At 42.3% G+C, this 18,334-nt stretch overlaps 1 protein-coding gene across 1 annotated transcript in view; it reads left to right on the forward strand.

Annotated features, from left to right (window-relative positions):
• Positions 1-379: 379 nt before the first annotated feature.
• DDX4 (DEAD-box helicase 4) overlaps positions 380-18,334 on the forward strand; it is a gene marked incomplete at both ends in the record, with an annotated part of 45,712 nt that continues 27,757 nt past the window's right edge. Inside the window, 7 exons of the mRNA XM_080638271.1 lie at positions 380-778; positions 2,334-2,397; positions 5,901-5,951; positions 6,674-6,748; positions 7,973-8,053; positions 15,708-15,850; positions 17,430-17,582. Of these exons, the coding sequence (XP_080494397.1) occupies positions 380-778; positions 2,334-2,397; positions 5,901-5,951; positions 6,674-6,748; positions 7,973-8,053; positions 15,708-15,850; positions 17,430-17,582 (966 nt within the window). The remainder of the gene's footprint in view (positions 779-2,333; positions 2,398-5,900; positions 5,952-6,673; positions 6,749-7,972; positions 8,054-15,707; positions 15,851-17,429; positions 17,583-18,334) is intronic.

Consider the following 18,334-nt stretch of genomic DNA (forward strand, 5'->3'; position numbering starts at 1 on the left):
TTCCCCTGTTTAAATTTTAACCCGTTACCCCTTGTTCTATCACTACAGTCCCTGATGAATAGTCCCTCCCCAGCATCCTTGCAGGCCCCCTTCAGATACTGGAAGGCTGCTATGAGGTCTCCACGCAGCCTTCTCTTCTCCAGGCTGAACAGCCCCAACTTTCTCAGCCTGTCTCCATACGGAAGGTGCTCCAGTCCCCTCATCATCCTTGTGGCCCTCCTTGGACTTGTTGTAACAGTTCCATGTCCTTCTTATGTTGAGGACACCAGAAAAGCACACAGTGCTCCAACTGATGTTTGTGAAGTAAAAGTACACTTTAGGTTATCATGAAGAAATTAAGGGATATTCAGATGGCCAGAGAGCCGAGCAGGACCATGAGATGTACCCGGACACTGTGGACCCGCATTTTCCAGAGCTGCCGTACGCTCCCACAGGCCTCGGGACTACCCCGGCGCCACAGCGCAGTCCCCAGGGGAGCGCCGCATCCAGCCCGCCCGCCCTCCCGCCCGCGGCGCAGCTCACCTTTGCCAGGTGCGGGCCGCGGTGTGGCGCGCGGCACCACTCCCCCTCCCCCCGGCCCGACAGCGGCGCGCCTGGCGCGCGCCACACTTCGCCGACTACAAGGACCGAGGCACGCGCTCTGCCGCCGAGGCGCGAGCCTATTGGCTGGCGGGCTGGGCACGTTACTTACCAGCAAGTGCACGTGGCGATGGCCTTATTAGGGGCCGAGGAGAGGAAGCGCCATTTTCCTTCGGGACAGAGCGGTGGCGGTACGGAGGTAGGTGCGGGGTTCTTTCTTTCTCTTCTCTGGGAGGATAGCCTCTAATCTGACAGAGTGGTGACGAGGGCAACGAGTGCTGGAACAGGCAGGCTTAATGGTGTCTGCTGTGTGGGCGCTGTGGGACCCACAGTGGGGGACAGGCAGGGGTTGCTGCTAATTTATTTTGCCTTCTCCAAGCAGATCTGTCAGGCCACAGCATGAACCCAGAAGACTGGAATGCAGAGATGGGGGATGAGGCATCACCAGTCCTCCCACCCCTGGAGCAGGTATGGGGTAGCAACTCTTGGGCTGTAGCATTTTTGCTGTTCTTCCCCCTCCTTTTTTCCTTCCATCCCCAAACCTGCTGCCCGGACAGTTTGTGGGCTGAGGTCCCCTGTGATTTGTGAAGCACTTTGAGGAACTCGTTCTTAACTTGTGTGTTGAAAAGACAGCCTTTTCTTAACAAATAACTGCAATTTTAGTTTCTAAATGTTTAGGTGCCCAGCCTCCCTGGAGTTTCTGGGACCATGATCAGTGTGGCCAGTTAAGTGTTACTCTTTCACCTGCTTAGTACTGGCTGCACATTTCCATTGGGTTGTGATAGGATGTGTCCTTTTTGGAAAAGTGTGTTTCATGAAAGTGGCACATACTAGTAAGTCATTAGTTATGATCTTTGTGCGAGGAGTTTAGTACCAGTGTGGGTAGGCTAGTAGACTAGTAAAGGCTGGAAAGAAAGTAAGAAGAACTTAAGTAGGCTAGAAGCTTCTAGTTGTGGATCAGTGGTAAGGGGTATTCAAAGGGCTCCGTAACTACTGAAAGTGGTGGTTCCTCTTGCCTGTCATTTTCCCCTTCTCATGGATTCCCTTATGTATGTCAGATCTTTTGTTTCTGAAGTTGTAGGTAAACTGAGAACAGATCACTGGGTTTTGGGTGTTAGTAGGCTGCAATTTCTCACACTAATCAGGTTGGTTTGATGGTCCTTGTTACTGTCTGTTGAATAATGAAATAGCAGTGGTAGAGCTGTGTTACTAAAGACTAGCAGAACCATATTTTTTGGTAGTAGTTTAGTTCTTGGATGTGGGTTTGTTACCCAGCTGGTAACTAAGTACCTGCCACAGAGCTGCTTGTTTTCCTCTGCTGCCTTGCTCCCTGGTGATATGGGGAGGAGAACTGGAAAACAAAAGGTAAAAGGTTGAGATAAGAACTGTTTAATAATTCAAATAAAATACATTGAAAAAATACTGAAAAATACTTAAAGAGATTATAGTATTGTTTTGAACAATAAATGTCTGTTGACAAGGTGACAAAGCTGCTACCTACAAAGACAGAGACAGAAGGTAAGTTAAACTTAATTAACTCCATGTTATCTGTGTATAACATGGTTTTGGTGACATTCAGATGCAAACAGTGTGCCCTTTAGTATACCAGAGAGTAATAAACAAGTGAACACAAGAGTCTGAGAAGACTGCATCTAGTGCAGTAGGCAGCTTGTTTTAAGTGCAAGACTTAACAACTGTATTTGTTGTGTTTGGCCTGGGTTTAACATGATGTTGTGCTTTCTTTCTTTCTGTAGGCTAGGTTCACTGAACGACCAAATGGCTCCTCCTCTGACTTCAGTCCAAGTGCAGGCTCATTGGGTATGTAAAAGGCACTTTTACAGACATTTGGGGGGAGTTGATCACTTGAACAGTTTAAAAGATTAAAAAAGAGCGCAGTATTATTGTGATATTTTCATGGAGTAAGCAGGTAACATAGTGAGCAGACTTCCCTTTTGACCCTCAACCCTTCTTTATTTATTGCAGGTATCTGTTGAATACGGCATATAATTTCTAGTGAGAATCAATAGGTGTTACCTCACAAGCATTTCTAAACATGAACTGTACTGAAAATAAGTGTTATTTGCAATGTTTAGCAGTTCTAGTGATACCCTGTTTCACAGATGTGTTGAAAATAGGAAAAGATCAGATGAAGTTGTAGAAAGGAAATCCTAAAAAAATACAAGACAGAACATTAATGTTTGGTATCAAGTTTCTGTAAAGCACTCTTGATTTAATGAACTTAATGCCTCTATAAACTTGAAGAGAAGCTTTACATACAGAAGTTAGAAGAAGTTTAGATTACGAGACAGAAGTTTTAAGTATGTCAAGCCAGAGTTGCCGCTGAAGGAAACAGCAGACATGTTTTTTAGGTCTCCAGGTTGCTAGCTAAAATAATAGGTGACACAGAACAAATAGGAAAGGCAGTGCTTGTGAAGAGAACTTGAATGGCAAGTTAGGTGGAAGTGAGTCTTGATGCTTCATGGTTGGTTTGTTCCAGCTCTTTCTTTCTGACTAGCTGTCATCCCTGATGTATTTTCCATTACACACTGCTAAAGTAACTATTTTCTGATTTGTGTCTCTTGTGCTGAACTCGTGGCAGGGAGGACTTTTCTGCTGAAGGTCTTCCTTTCACTGTCATCATCAACGGTTTATTCCTTTCCTAAGCTGTGCATATTTTGCGATTTTAGATCAGTGCGAGCAATTTCAAAGTGTTTGTTTTGATTTAACCCAATCTTTCTGATGGTTCTTAGATGAGGGGAACTCTACCAGTGTTTTCAAGCACAAGTAGTAATACCGTGATTGCTTTACTTATGCTGGATATGAGTAAACCTTATTTGCTGTTTAAGTAAAGAGTTGAAGAACTAAAGCTGCTTGGGAAGTCCAGAGGTGCGGCTTTCACTTGATAAGATTATGCCTCTTGTCTTGGCCTTGTTTAAAAGGGAGCATCAGCGTTAGGGGTTCTTTCACGACAACATGATGGAAAAAGGTGTCCTTTTTTTTTGTTTGTTTGTTTGTTTTGTTTATTTGTTTGTTTCAGAAAAGGCTGCATAGGCCTTCTTTCTTTTCTTGCAAAACTTCTAATTTGTTAGACTATGCTTCAGCTGATCCTTAAATTAAGCTCTTACGAGCTGCTTTCTTGTATGCAGTGGACTTCTAGGCTTGGGACATAGCTTGCCTGTTTGACACTAAATGACATGAGTAGAGTTAGTGTATGCAAATTAAAACTCTGAGTTTAGTTTTTTTCCTTGAAACAATAGTAGTAGTACTCTTGTGTAAATACTTGCAATAAGGATAAGTTGAAAGTAGTATTGCTTACTTGCAGATTATTTTTTATAAGGAAGACGTATATGTATATATACACAATATCAGGATTTAATAGCTCTTACTCAGTGATATGCTGATGCAGTGCTAGTTTCTGATGCCAGTGAACTGGGAACAAGGATTTATTCTGTTCCTCTTAATCTATGAAGTACTGCATGAAAGCTAGTAAATTTAGAGTGGTAAGTGATAACAGTGATGAATTAAACACTAGCATCTAGTACTTCTACAGTTCCTATAAGACCAGTGAGCATGAAACCCGTATAGAATCAAGGTACATGAAAAGTCACACAGTAGGTAAATAATAATTCTGAAAATTGCTATTTTACCGATGTTAATAGGTTGATTTACAAGTAACAGTGTGGTCTGCAGTCAATTAGGTCTAAGTGCTAAACATAGCAGACTTGACTGAAGAGTGATTATTGATTCTATTCTGTTCGCTGTCTATAAATCTGTGTTTTTTATCCATCATGTTTCATTAGACAAACGGCAGCATGGTGGAGAAACTTACTGAAGCAGGTTTACTGATCAAGTATTTTGTTGACACGCATTGTGCTTTCCAAAAACGTTGAATATTTAATTAACGCAGTGTGCTTAAGTTATGAAAATTTCAGTGGAAGAGGAATGATGCAATAAGGGGAGAGTCTTCACCCATTTAAAGGCAAATAGACTTGGTCAATGGAAGCCAGTCTATTGTAATAAACAATAAAAATAGCAGTTTAAGTAATTGGGGTGGCTTTTTTTCTGCTTGTGCCATTTAATGTGAATATCAGAATCTTTTATACAGGGTTTGCCACGAAGTACTCACATCTTCCGAGTGAGCAGGAACTCCGAACATTGTTCAGACTATAAATGCAGCAGTTTAACATTTCCATTATTGTACAAGCCAAGTTTCCTAATTGAGTGTATTGGTAATGTATCAAATGTAATCAGTCTTCTTTTTTCCTTTATGACAAGCTCTTGTGCACAGGTGATCTCTAAGGTGTTTATCTTGTTGCAGAATGTACTGGTGCCTAGGGTTTTTTTAAGGATATCTGTATCATTATGTAAAGCAGTTTTTACTTGGAAGGAAAACAGTTTGCATGATGTGTCATATACTTGTACGTCATGGAATTTTGTAGACTTAGTGTTTTGATTTCAGATTTCATAACTTTATTATGGTTGCTTGTGTTCCCTGATCTTGACTTTGATACTGCAATTTATGGAATTTCTTTTTTATGGAAGGCCAGCTCTGGAGATTGGCTGGTCCAAATCCTTCTGTAGAAGAGGGTCAGCTATGGCAGTTTGCTCAGGACCTTGCCTAGCTGAGTTTTGAATTTCTCCAGGATGGAGACTATGCAGGTGCTCTGGGTAATTTGTCTAGTGTTTAACCATACCCATAGCAAAAAGATTTTCCTTACGTTAAATTGAAATTTCCTGTATTTCAGTTGGTGCTTATTTCCTCTTGTCCTCTTACTGGCTATCAGAACAAAGAATCTGACTTTTCATCTTTGCTCACTTTTGTTAAGATGTAAGATCCTTCTTGTTTCCAGGCACAGCAGTTCCAGCTCTTAGGCACTCTGTGTTCAACAGCTGTATCAATCTTTTCTTTATCTTTGTGGTCATTTGCTGGACTCACTCCAGTATGTCAGTGTCTATTTTTTACTGGACAGCCTAGAACTGAATACAGCACTCTAGACAAGGAGTCACCAGTGGGGAGGGACCACCTGCCCCCACCTGCTGGTAACATTCTTCTTAGCTGTTGGCCTTTACTGCTAGGGCACATTGCTGGCTTACATTCAACTTGATTTCCACCACAGCCATCAGTTTTTTTCTCATCAAAGATGTTTTCCAGCTGATTGTCTCCAGTGCATACTGGTGCCTGGAATTATTCCTCTGTAGGTGCAAGATTTTGCATTTTTCTTTGGATTTTGGGGTTCTTGCTTCAATTTGCCTGCCTATTTCTATGTGTTTCCTCTGAGTGAAACAGCCCTGTGCTACGTACTGGTTTTGTATTTCTGCAGGCTTGGTGAGGGACGAATTCAGTCCCATCATCCAGGTCATGAATGAAGATGGTAAACTGTATTGGCCCCAGTATTGATCAGCGGAGCTCTCTGCTAGTGATTGACTTCCAGATGGAGTTTGTGCTGCTAATCACAACTCTTGGAGCACAGTTGGTTCAGCCCACTGAATCAGTCCTCCTCAGTGTCCAGTTATCTAGGCTGTGCTTCTTTGGTTAGTATATGAAGATGTTATGGGAGATGGTGTCAAAAGCCTTACTTTCTTGTTTTCCAGGTGCTTTTGGAAGACCTAATAGAAGTCTGCATATGCAGGATCATTTTGGAGGGTATTCTAGAGGTAGAGGTAGGTTTAGATGGTTAAAATTTGCTGTTTTGAGAGTGTTTAAGCCTTCCTTTTGGATAAAACATTTAGAATGGAGGATCTTGCAACTGGTGTCCGAGTCTGGGAACTCAAATTTCACTGAGTTGGTAGCAGTACTGTTGCTGAGTGGTGCTATTCCTCATAGAAAACAGTAGTTGCACCTTTATAATTTTATATATAATTATATAATTTATATATAAGCTTTATAATTTTAATACATTGTCTTATAAAATAGCACCTTTGTCATGTGGTTGGTTTTTTTGTTGTGTTGGAGCTAGGCCACGGGTCCAAGGTCCCTTTCAGCCTGACTGATTCTGTAATTTTACTGTTGGGTTTAAAAAACCGAACAAACTCCAGCAAGCCTATCCTGAAGTCAAATATAGCTTTAGATGTTGATTCTTTTTCCTAATTATAGGTAGTGATGAATCTCTGAACAGATGGTGTCAGCCGGTGGGTACATTTGGTAGCAGAAGGAATTTTGCCAACAGAGGTAACTTTCCGGAGTGTCTGTAATTCTAATGGCTAGTCGTATTTGATGCATTAAATTTTCCCTGTGGAGGTACTCAGTTATGTTGTATCAGGGTCAGGTAAGAATTTTATGAGTTGGAAAATCATATGCCTGTACCACTCATTATTTTTCTGCATAATGTAGGCATTCCGTATCACCTCTTAGTTTTGACTGCATAATGCCACCACATTTGCTAGAAGGCAGGACTCAGTATTGTTTTGTTCACCTCTTGCTTTGCTTCCATTTTTCTTGGAAAGGCATATTCTCATAATTCTGTTGAGTCATAATGTAATATAAAAGGCAGCTGAACATTAGTATCCATATACATGCTATGTGAGGGAGTATACAAGTGCTCTCCAGAGGAAGATTTCAAAGCTTTCTTCAGGTTCCAAAAAGCAATATTTAATCCCTGTGCTCTTACTGCCTATAACTGCCTATAATGTCAAGTTCCACTCTGGTATACAGTGCACATTGAAGAGCTTAGTAATTGGCAGTTTGTCAGTATTGCTTCCACGAAGTATTATGGGGAGCACATAGGGCAGTGGAAGCTGCTACCACTTAACATGTGTCTAGATTGTTCAATGGCTGTAAGTGGGATAGGTTATGAAACAAGGGAGATGGAAACTGATACAGGCAAAAAATGCTTCACTTTTCCATGTGTTTAGACAAATCACTTAGTTCTATTGTACTTTTAATCTGAATTCACAAAATCAGGTCTGTGAACAATAATTGCCAGATAAAAGGCGTTTGATCTGCACATGCAAAAATGGGCAAATGAAGTTGCTGTGTGCTGTGCTATACTGCAGGTTTTCAAGAAAGGAACGCTGTAGAAAATTCCAGTACACAAAATAGAGGTTTTGGAAGATGTCCTGGTGGCTTTGGACAAAGTGAGTAAGGTTTTTATTTTTTTTTATGCTGACTGATTTGTGTGGCAGCAACATACAAGCAAGGTTTGCTTGCTTCTTGAAACAAGTATAAAGGTGGAAGCTATGTAGAAGCTTCTGTTCTTCAGCAGTGTTGTAGAACATGGACAGCATCTTCAAAAATTAATATTACTGGGAATAATGCAGCATGGATTAGGTTTACAAAGAATGTTTAGGTTTTTGCAGTGTAGAGATTTTTAAGTAAATGGTATTAGCTTTAGGCATAGTATTTTATTCTGTTAATTCTAGACACTATATCTACTACACTGTTTATTACTCACAGATACTAAAGATGAGCAAAGAGAAAGACTTCAGTCTGGCACTTCCTTTGGCTCTACAGGAAGAGGAGCATTTGAAGGTGCAGGTGAGACTTTTTAGTAGGGTCATATATCTTTCGAATTTCCTCATTGCAGATTTTGTGGCAATGCAGTACCTTCTTAGCCTTGCTAAATGCTGTCTCTGTGATTGTTCTGCCTGTCTGAATTAAGAACATTTCGCAGATGTTAGGTAGCTTGCATGCCTGCAGACACAAGACAAATTTGTAACTTGGATAAATTTTAGAAATTGGATTTTCAAAGCTATTCTCTCCTATAATTTTTATTACCTTCATCCTACTGCTACTGGGTCAGTTAATGCACAGTGAAGCAGAGCTGCCAACACCAAAATTCAAAGCAAGTCTTTAAGAACGTGCTCAGTTTCAAAATAGTCACTCTAGACTTTTTCTACCCCTCCTATAAAGGGAAGTGTTTTTAGGTTTTTCCAAATTACTTTACTGAGAATAAGGTTTTTAGCTCTGAGAGACCAGCTCTTTCTGATGACATTATTTTAATATTTTGGGGTTTTTGCTGTCCGCAGAGAAGTTTTTCCCTCATTGTCTTCCTTTGCCACTGATCTTACTATAACTTGTAACTCATCTGTTGTGCTGCTTAGAGCGTAGTAGTCTATCACTTGCAGAAGTCCCAGAGTTAAAATTAGAAATACCATTAAACCAGTGTAACAGGTAGTGGATGGCTGGTATTCTCAATGTAGGAACAGTTTGTATGATCCTGGTAAAAGAATTTTTCGTCTTAGTAAGGATAGAATGATAAGTGTGCATTTTCAGAACTGTTCTTTAACATCCAGAGAACAATTGGTTTGCCTCTGTTTGACTTACTTAAAATTAATTTTTTTAGGTTTTTAGTTCAAATAATGATGTTCAGAAATGTTAAGTGTTTATAAAGGCAACATGTTAATATTCATAACTGACATAACTACATCCTTAATGCGGTATAGTAATTCCTTTCTTACAATCATTGTATGAAATATTAGTATGTGAAGACTGTTAGGGATATTGGTTGCAACAGTTGAACTAGTCTGTAGATATTAACGTGGAAAGATAATGCTTCATAAAGTGTAGTTTGTTACATGGGAAGTCTGTTGTTTTACAGTAAGAGGTATGTCTGGATCTAGCAAAGGAACAGAGCAAGCGCTGCTGGGTTGTTGTGCGGCATCCATTTCTGAATAGTGTTCTTGTCACTGACAGAATTTGTAGAGGTAGCAAAGGTAGGGCTGTGTTGAGCTTTCTTAAAACAGTTATGCTTTTTGTAATTAGATATAACTGTGTAAGCGTATTATCTTCTGATGGAAAAACAAATATTTTAAAGTGATTACATGCACTGTATGTTGCATCTTTACTCATATTCTCTGTTACTGTCCCGATGAAACTGTGGTTTTAGAGAGTTGCTTAAGTTCTTAGATTTTCTCTCAAATGAGTTTTATTCCTTAGTAATTATCTATGGAATGCTTCTTTAACAGCAGCTTCCAAAGAACACAGAGAAGAAATAGGATCTGGAAGAGGTGAGTAGCTTCTTCACAAGTGACATGCCAGTTTTAATTTCTTTTCAACTTGAGGAACACTCTGTTACTGCAAGTTGCTGGAGGTGATTAGGTAAAAAAAGAAGGTAGTGATATGGGTAAATGCAAAACATCTCAAAACTGTTCATGTAACATGAGTTGCCAAGCAAATAATGTTAAACTTCGTATGTTTAAAGTTCATTCATCTTTAAATTACTGGAGACCATAGTAGTGGCTGTCACCTAAAGAATGACCAACATTTTGGAATGGAGTGCTGTAGAATTCCTTTATGCTGGCTGTTCTTTCTTCATAATGGTAAAGCTTATATACTTGAGACACAAGTGTTAGAGAACTTAATTGTCAGTGGTGTAGGAATCTGAGTGATGATAGTCATTAAAGCAAACCACAAAGGAACAGTAGATTCTGAGTTTCAGATGCTGTTTCCGGAAAACAGGCTCCATGTGTTTTACTGAGTAGAAGTTAGTAAACAGAATTTCATGATCTGCAAGCGCAGGAGATCAGGTTCCAATGTGTGATAAATGACTGTGGCATGTATTGAAGGTCTCAGTTGGAACAATCTATGAAATGTTTACTTGCCTGCGGGTTTTGTTTGCGGATGACTTAAGCCTTATTTTGCCTTTCTCTTGCTCTTGAGATAAAAAAAGACAAATAGTGAACTTCTGACTTTGTATGAATAATTTTGGTTCCTGAGCCCTCCTCATTTGAGATCCCTGTGATTGTGAGCATCAAATAATTAACTTCAGTTGTGGTTTAAGCCCAGCCGGCAACCCAGAACCATGCAGCAGCTCACTTACTTCCTGCCCTTCCTCCCCCTGCTCCCAGAGGGATGGGGAGGAGATTCGAAAGAATGTAACTCCCAAGAGTTGAGATAAGAAAAGTCCAATAACTAAGGTGTAACACAAAACCACTACTGCTACCGCCAATAATAATGATGGGTTGACTTCACAAACGAAGATTTGGGAAGGGCTTTACCTACGCTTACTACAAGCGCGTTGATGACTAAAAAGGCCAATGTGGGATAGGCAAATCCAGTTGCAAAAAGCACAGTGAAAGGTCTCCTTGAGTGGTATAGACAAGGCACGATTCTTTCTATGTTGTCTTTTCTCCTTGAGACTCATTCTGCATGTGTTCTCAAAGGAGACAACAGCGTTATGTATGGTGTGTCTCCAAGTCTCCTGATTGGAGGCCAAGGTGGACAACTGATGGTAGTCAATATGGCCAAGGCTGAGGTATTGTTTCAGAGAGTCCTTATATATCCTCTTTCGGGCGCTTCTCTTGCGGCAGCCTGTGGCGAGTTCACCATGAAACACAATCTTAGGGAGGCTGTGATCGTCCATCCTGGAGACGTGCCCTGCCCAGTGCAGCTGCAATTTCAGCAATATGGCCTCGATACTGGTGACCCCTGCCTCTTCAAGGACAGTAACATTTGACCCATAGCCAGTCCAATGGATGTTTAGAATTGCACGGAAGCAGCACTGATGGAAGTGTTCGAGGAGTCGCAGGTGATGGCTGTAGATAACCCATGTTTCAGACTCATGTAAAAGAGTAGACAGTACAGTGACTCTATAAACACTAATCATTGTACTTCAGGTGTTTATTGCACCAGACTCTTTTATGGAGTTTTCCGAAGGCTCCATATGTCTGCTGTTCTGTTGACTATCTCTTTGTCGATCGTGGCATCCGAGGAAATAATGCTTCCCAGATAGCTGAACTGACTTAAGCTCTGACTCGCCAATGGTACTGTGGGGATGATGGTAATCTTCTTGTGGTGCGGGTTGGTAGAGAACTTCTGTCTTCTTCAAGCTGACTGCCAGCCCAAAGAGCTCAGCCGCCTCTGCAAAGCAAGATGTTAAGCACTGCAGAGCTGCTTTTGTGTGGGCAGCAAAGGTGGCATCGTCAGCAAAAAGCAGTTCATGGACAAGGTGATTTAGGGTCTTAGTGTGGGCCTTCAGTTGCCTTAGATTGAACAGGCTCCTATTGGTACGATATCAAATATAAATGCCGTTTTGTTCGTCAAGGTCTACCGTAGCCCTTTGGAGCATCGTGCTGAAGAAGATTGTGAATAAAGTTGGTGTGAGAACACAACCTTGTTTCACACCACTGGTTATTGGGAAGGGCTCAGAGAGTGCATTGCCATATCTGACTTCGCTGCCCTGATCCTCATGTAACAGAATAATCATTTTGAGGAACTTAGGGGGACAACCTAATCGTTCCAAGATCAGCCACAGGCCTTTTCTGCTCACAGTATCAAAAGCTTTGGTAAGGTCAACGAAAGTTACATAGAGCCCCTTATTGTGTTCTCTACACTTCTCTTGCAGTTGTCTGAGAACAAATACCATGTCTGTGGTACTTCTATTAGCTCTGAAACCAGATTGACTTTCAGGTAGAAGTTCTTCTGTGATAGCAGGTACTAATCTGTTCAATAGTATCCTTGCAAGGATTTTTCCAGCAATGGAGAGTAGAGTTATACCTCGGTAGCCTGAGCAGTCTGACTTTACACCTTTTTTCTTACACAGAGTGATAATGATTGCATCAGAAAAATCTGACGGTAATTTACCTTGTTCCCAACAGTGCGCAACTAGCTTGTGAAATTTAGTGTGAAGTGCTTGGCCTCTGTGCTTCTAGATTTTTGGGTGGGATTCTGTCTACCCCAGCTGCCTTGCCAGTTTTCACCTGCTGTATAGCCTTAAGAGTCTCTCCTATGGTAGGGACTATATCCAATTTGTTTTTCAGTGGATGTTGTAAAATGTGCTGGATTGCTGCGCCTTGGACTACACGGTTAGCACTAAAGAGTGTTTGAAAATGTTCAGACCAATGATTCAGGATGGGGATTTTGTCTATAAGAAGCGTTTGGCCATCTGCAGTAAGTAATGGGCTTTGAACCTGGTAATGTGGGTTCATACGCTGCTTTCAGAGCCTCATAGAATCCTCTGTGGTCATCCAAATCTGCGCATAGTTGAGTCTTTTCTGCTAGGTTGAGCCACCACTTGTTCTGGATGTCTTGAAGTTTCTGTTGGAGTTTACTGCATGCAAGACAAAAAGCTGCTTTTCTTACATGGCAAAGTGGCTGAGCGAAGTGTGCTTGATGGGCAGATCTCTTCTTTGTCAGCAGTTCCTGGACCTCTTGATTGTTACTGTCAAACCAGTCTTTGTTTTTCTTTAAGGAAAACCCAAAGGATTCTTCGGAGGACTGCAGGATGCCATTTTTAATATGCTGCCAAAGCACTTCAGGAGAAGAATCTTTAAGATGGTCTTCAAGCCTAGCTTGAAGGTTAATCTGAAAGCTGTCCCTCACTGTGGCTATTTGAATGAAGGTTATTAATTTTGAGCCTCCTCCTCGGAATGCCACCCCTCTTATGTGTGGGCTTAAAGTAGAGGTTAAGTTTGCAATGCGCAAGGCAGTGGTCTGTTTGACATTCTGCACTAGGCATCACTCGAGTGTGACAGACATTGTGAACGTTTCTCTGGCGCACTAAGACATAATCAGTAAGGTGCCAATGTTTAGATCGAGGATTCATCTAGGTTGTCTTCAGGCTGTCTTTCTGCTGGAAAATAGTATTGGTGATGGTAAGCTGCCGCTCTGCACAAAACTCTAGCAAGAGGCATCTGTTATCATTGCATCTACCAACACTGTGCTTGCCTAGTACTCCTTTCCAGGTTCAAAGTTCTTACCTACTTGGGCGTTAAAGTCACCAAGGATTACGATCTTATCATCTATAGGAACCTTTTGAGTGAGGCGATGCAGGTCAGTGTAGAATTTGTCTTTCTGCAGGATCAGCTTGCAGAGTTGGAGCATATATGCTGAAAAAAGAACAACATGTTGCTTATTGTGTAGTGGAAGATGTAAGGAGATAATACGATCGGAATGACCTGTTGGCAGATTTTCAAGTTTAGAGACGACGGAGTTTTTAATAATGAAGCCATCTCCAGAAAGATTACTTTCAGTCTTGGATTTACCTGACCAGTAGAGTGTATAGCTGGCACGATGTTCTAAAAGGCTACCTTCCTCGTGAAGGCAAACTTCACTGAGAGCACCTCACACTCAACCATGCCACCTGAGGCTCTGTCGAACCTGGCCTTGAATCCCACCAGGAGTGAAGCATTCACAAGTTCCCTGGGCAACGCATTCCTGTGTCTCACCACCCTTACAGTAGAGAACGTCTTCCTTATATGCAATCTGAACTTCCCCTGTTTAAGTTTTAACCCATTACCCCTTGTCCTATCACTACAGTCCCTAGTGAAGAGTCCCTCTCTAGCATCCTTGTAGGCCCCCTTCAGATACTGGAAGGCTGCTGTGGGGTCTCCATGCAGCCTTCTCTTCTCCAGGCTGAACAGCCCCAACCTTCTCAGCCTGTCTCCATACGGGAGGTGCTCCAGTCCCCTGATCATCCTCATGACCCTCCTCTGGACTTGCTCCAACAGTTCCATGTCCTTCTTATGGACACCAGAACTGCACACAATACTCCAAGTTGAGGTCTCACGAGAGCAGAGTAGAGGGGCAGGATCACCTCCTTTGACCTGCTGGTCACGCTCCTTTTGATGCAGCCCAGGATACGGTTGGCTTTCTGGGCTGCAAGCGCACATTGCTGGCTCATGTTCATTTTCTTGTTGTTGACAGTTCATGGGCAATTAGCACAGAGTGGCACTCAGGATGCCCATGTCCGCTGTATCAAGCATGGTTCTGATGTTCCAACATGAGAGTGTCAATCTGGACACACCTTTGGAGGCAGGTGTATGCCTTTGTCTCTTTGACTGACCGCAACAGAAGATGCCCGTTGACTGCTGCTAGCCAAACAGGTGGAGGGGGAGATGAGCTTTGGTTAGGCCACCTTTTCTAGGCCTCTCTGTATGGAGCAAGCAGTGCTCTCCTTGAAAAAAGGCTACTTGGTCATTCAGGATGTTGCTGAACAAGACTGTCATCTCCTGGGTCAGTCTCAAGTGACCAGTGTCCTGAACTGCCTGCATGTAGGGGTGGGTCTGCAGCTTCTGGTGCACCTTATCACCTGCCGTTTCCTCCCTCGCCTCTCGCTACAGGGCTTTGCAAGTGTGAGTAAACCCTTTGGGCCTGCACAGTGGATTTTTTAGGTGAGGCGCAGCATGTGCAGAACTGGCCCCACCCTTCACACCTGAGGTTTATCTGCCAGGGCCTAGATAGCTTGGATGGTGACAGCAATGTCCTCAGGTCATAGGTGTGGTTAGAGTGTCCTTCTGTTAGATGGATGGCCTTACAAGGCTAAAGGAGCTCCATCTGCCGGGGTTTGAAGTTAGAGTTGTCCTCCTAGGATGGTTGCCCGAAGGCTAGTGAGCCCATCCTGCCCATGGACACACTTTGTCTGACCCTTCAGTTGAGACCTGTCTGACATGGGAGACCCTACCGGAGGCATATGCCACCACCAGCATAGCTCCCAACCTCACAAGGGCACACAGGCTCTTTCCCCACGACAAGGGGGTGTCCGTGAAAGTGACCACCAATAATGATAAGGGAAATGACAAGAGAATACAACCGCTCACCACCCGCCGACTGATACCCAGCCCGACCCGAGCAGTGATCTAGCCCTTCCGGGTAACTGCCCCCAGTTTATATAGTTGGCATGACGTGCTGTGGTATGGAATACCTCTTTGGCTAGTTTGGGTCAGGTGTCCTGTCTCTGCTTCCTCTTGACTTCCCCTCCTCTGTGGCAGAGCATGAGACTCATGAAGTCCTTGGTCAGAGTAAACATTACTGAGCACCAACTAAAAACATCGGGGTTACCAGCATTGTTCCCAGGCTGAAAGTCAAAAACACAGCACTGCACCAGCTACTAAGAAGGAGAAAAATAACTGCTACTGCTGCACCCAGGACAACTTTACACCTCTGAGAGCTGTGAGTTGATTAGCTTGAAAAATACCTTAAGGAATCCAGAACTATAAGTGTGCTGCCATGAACAGATTAATTTTATTCTTGTGTATTAGTAAATGCATTGTTACTGAATTTGAACTGAGCTTTGTGTTAGTCTAGTAGTATAAACCTAAGTTTTAATAGAATTTCTGAAATTCTTTGCTTTCTGAAAAGTGGAGAGAAGTCTAAATGATGTCTCACTGAACTTAACTTCAGTATTTCCATACTTAAAATAGGTCAGGTTTTCTTTATATTATTCATAAACTTGAGTGGTTTTGTTCTTAAGGTCCAAAGGTGACTTACGTGCCCCCTCCTCCACCTGCTGATGAACAAGCCATCTTTGCACGCTACCAGACAGGAATCAATTTTGACAAGTATGATGAAAATGTCGTTGAAGTTTCAGGACTTGACCCTCCAGCACCATTACTGGTTAGTGAACTCATTAATCTCAGGGTTTATGTTGAATGTAATTCTGCAAGGGTGTATATTGAGTCTTAATATTCAGTACTAATGAAAATATTAAAAAAGATTTTGAACATTGCAGACAGCATTGCATTGAAAGGAGATGCTGCCCATTTGCAAGACAGAAATTTTAATTCAAAAGGACATTGACAGAGTACAGAAATGGCCCAGAGAAAGTAGTGCTGAATGGACAGGAAGTATAGTCCTTAAATTGCAGCAGTTTAGATCTTAAAAGAGGTCTTTGGCAGCAGTTTCTGTTAGGGCTGGTAGAGTTATCTTGTTGAAGTCTGTTACTGGGGGGGTCTTTAATGCTGTAAATGACCACCTGTTGGAATAGTTTTCAGCAGGTGGTTTGAAATAATTTCTAGCCCTGTTTTTGGGGCTGCTGTCTATTGTTTATAAGTTTTGTATTAACTTTGCTTCTACTATATACCAGTTGGCTAGTGTTTTGATTAAAAAAATGAGGGGGAGGGGAAATAAAAGCTTTTTTTAAGGAGAACAATAAGGAAGAAGGGTGGAGGGGTAGTAGCATGCCATCATGTGAGTTTACCTGCTTGAATCCAGATGTGTGGCTTCTGAGCAGCTTTCTGTCAGAGCTAATAAGACTAGCTGAATGCCTTCACTGTCCTTCAGACAAGTTCACTTGCATGGCATGAGCAGGTTGAAAAAACCTCTCAAGACTTTTACCTATCAGGGCAGAGAAGAGATTCAGAGCAGCTTGCGGAGAAGGACTTGGGGGTGTTGGTTGATGAGAAACTGAGCATGAGCTGGCTTCAGTGTGTGCTCGCAGCCCAGAAAGCCAACCGTATCCTGGGCTCCGTCAAAAGGAGTGTGACCAGCAGGTTGAAGGAGGTGATCCTGCCCCTCTGCTCTGCCCTTGTGAGACCTCACTTGGAGTATTGTGTGCAGTTCTGGTGTCTGCAACATCAAAAGGACATGGAACTGTTGGAACAAGTCCAGAGGAGGGCCACGAGGATGATCAGGGGACTGGAGCACCTCCCGTATGGAGACAGGCTGAGAAGGTTGGGGCTGTTCAGCCTGGAGAAGAGAAGGCTGCATGGAGACTTCATAGCAGCCTTCCAGTATCTGAAGGGGGCCTACAAGGATGCTGGGGATGGACTACATCAGGGACTGTAGTGACAGGACAAGGGGTAACGGGTTAAAATTTAAACAGGGGAAGTTTAGATTGCACATAAGGAAGAAATTCTTTACTGTGAGAGTGGTGAGGCACTGGAATGGGTTGCCCAGGGAGGTTGTGAATGCTCCATCCTTGGCGGTGTTCAAGGCCAGGTTGGATGAGGCCTTGGGTGTCATGGTTTAGTGTGAGGTGTCCCTGCCCATGGCAGGGGGTTGGAACTAGATGATCTTAAGGTCATTTCCAACCCTAACTATTCTATGATTCTATGAATCTAGATAACTGGTGAGGCCCTCTCAGAAGTTAATACTTTCTGGTATTTGGATGTCTGAATCGTATGCTAAGCAGTGGAGTTTTAAAACTTTTAACTTCCGTCGTTGTGTATTGCTAATATTTTTTTTTCTCTTACAGGCTTTTGAAGAAGCTAACCTCTGTCATACCTTAAATATGAACATTGCTAAAGCTGGGTACTCCAAGCTTACTCCAGTGCAGAAGTACAGCATTCCTATTATACTGGCAGGACGTGATTTAATGGCATGTGCCCAGACAGGATCAGGAAAAACTGTAAGCATTTTGTGTAGTCTTGATACTACTGAAAGTGTGTGACCTTGAGGGTGCCTCAGAGTTCCATGTGCCACATGATTCACATCTTGCCATCTAAGGGTTTGACTTGCAGTGCCAAGTCTAGCATTAAGTACAGATGAATGGTGGATGAATTGAAGCATTTTTTGGCTGAATTTCTTTTTAATTTCAGTGAACTTGTCTTGTTACAGCAGGCCAGTCTTCAGGGCTACAGATACAGATGCAGAAATATAGGCACTCATAGAAACAGCTGATGAGGAAAAAACCTCAGCAGTTGGAAAGTCGGAATTTCTTTCTGCGTTGTGTGAGCTTTTATCTGTTGTTCTGTTGGTTTTTGTTGTGTGTGTTGGTATGTATGTGCTATGTGTTTTGCTTTTGTTTCTGATTTTAAACTTAAACCAGATTGTAATATGTTTTTGTTCATCATCCTTGGTTTGATCAAGTCTTCTCTGCGCCAGACTTAGTTTTACGTGATTCAGTATTAATCATGGAACAGTGTTGAGAATTGATAGTAAGTTGACAGTTGTCTGAACTTGTTAGATTGTCTAATGTACCCAAACCTAACTACTGAAAACTATGAGAATATTTGAATGTTAAATATAGGGGTTTTTTGCCATTCAGTATAGTATGGAATTCTAGCTTTGATGTTATGTGGGTTATTAGTTACTTGTTTTGAAAAACCTCTGTTTTGAGATGGGGAAAAGTTCAAAATTTATGCTAGAAGTATTCTGGAT

The sequence above is a fragment of the Psittacula echo genome, assembly GCF_963264785.1.
Source record: "Psittacula echo genome assembly, chromosome: Z".
Classification (NCBI taxonomy): Eukaryota; Metazoa; Chordata; class Aves; order Psittaciformes; family Psittacidae; genus Psittacula; species Psittacula echo.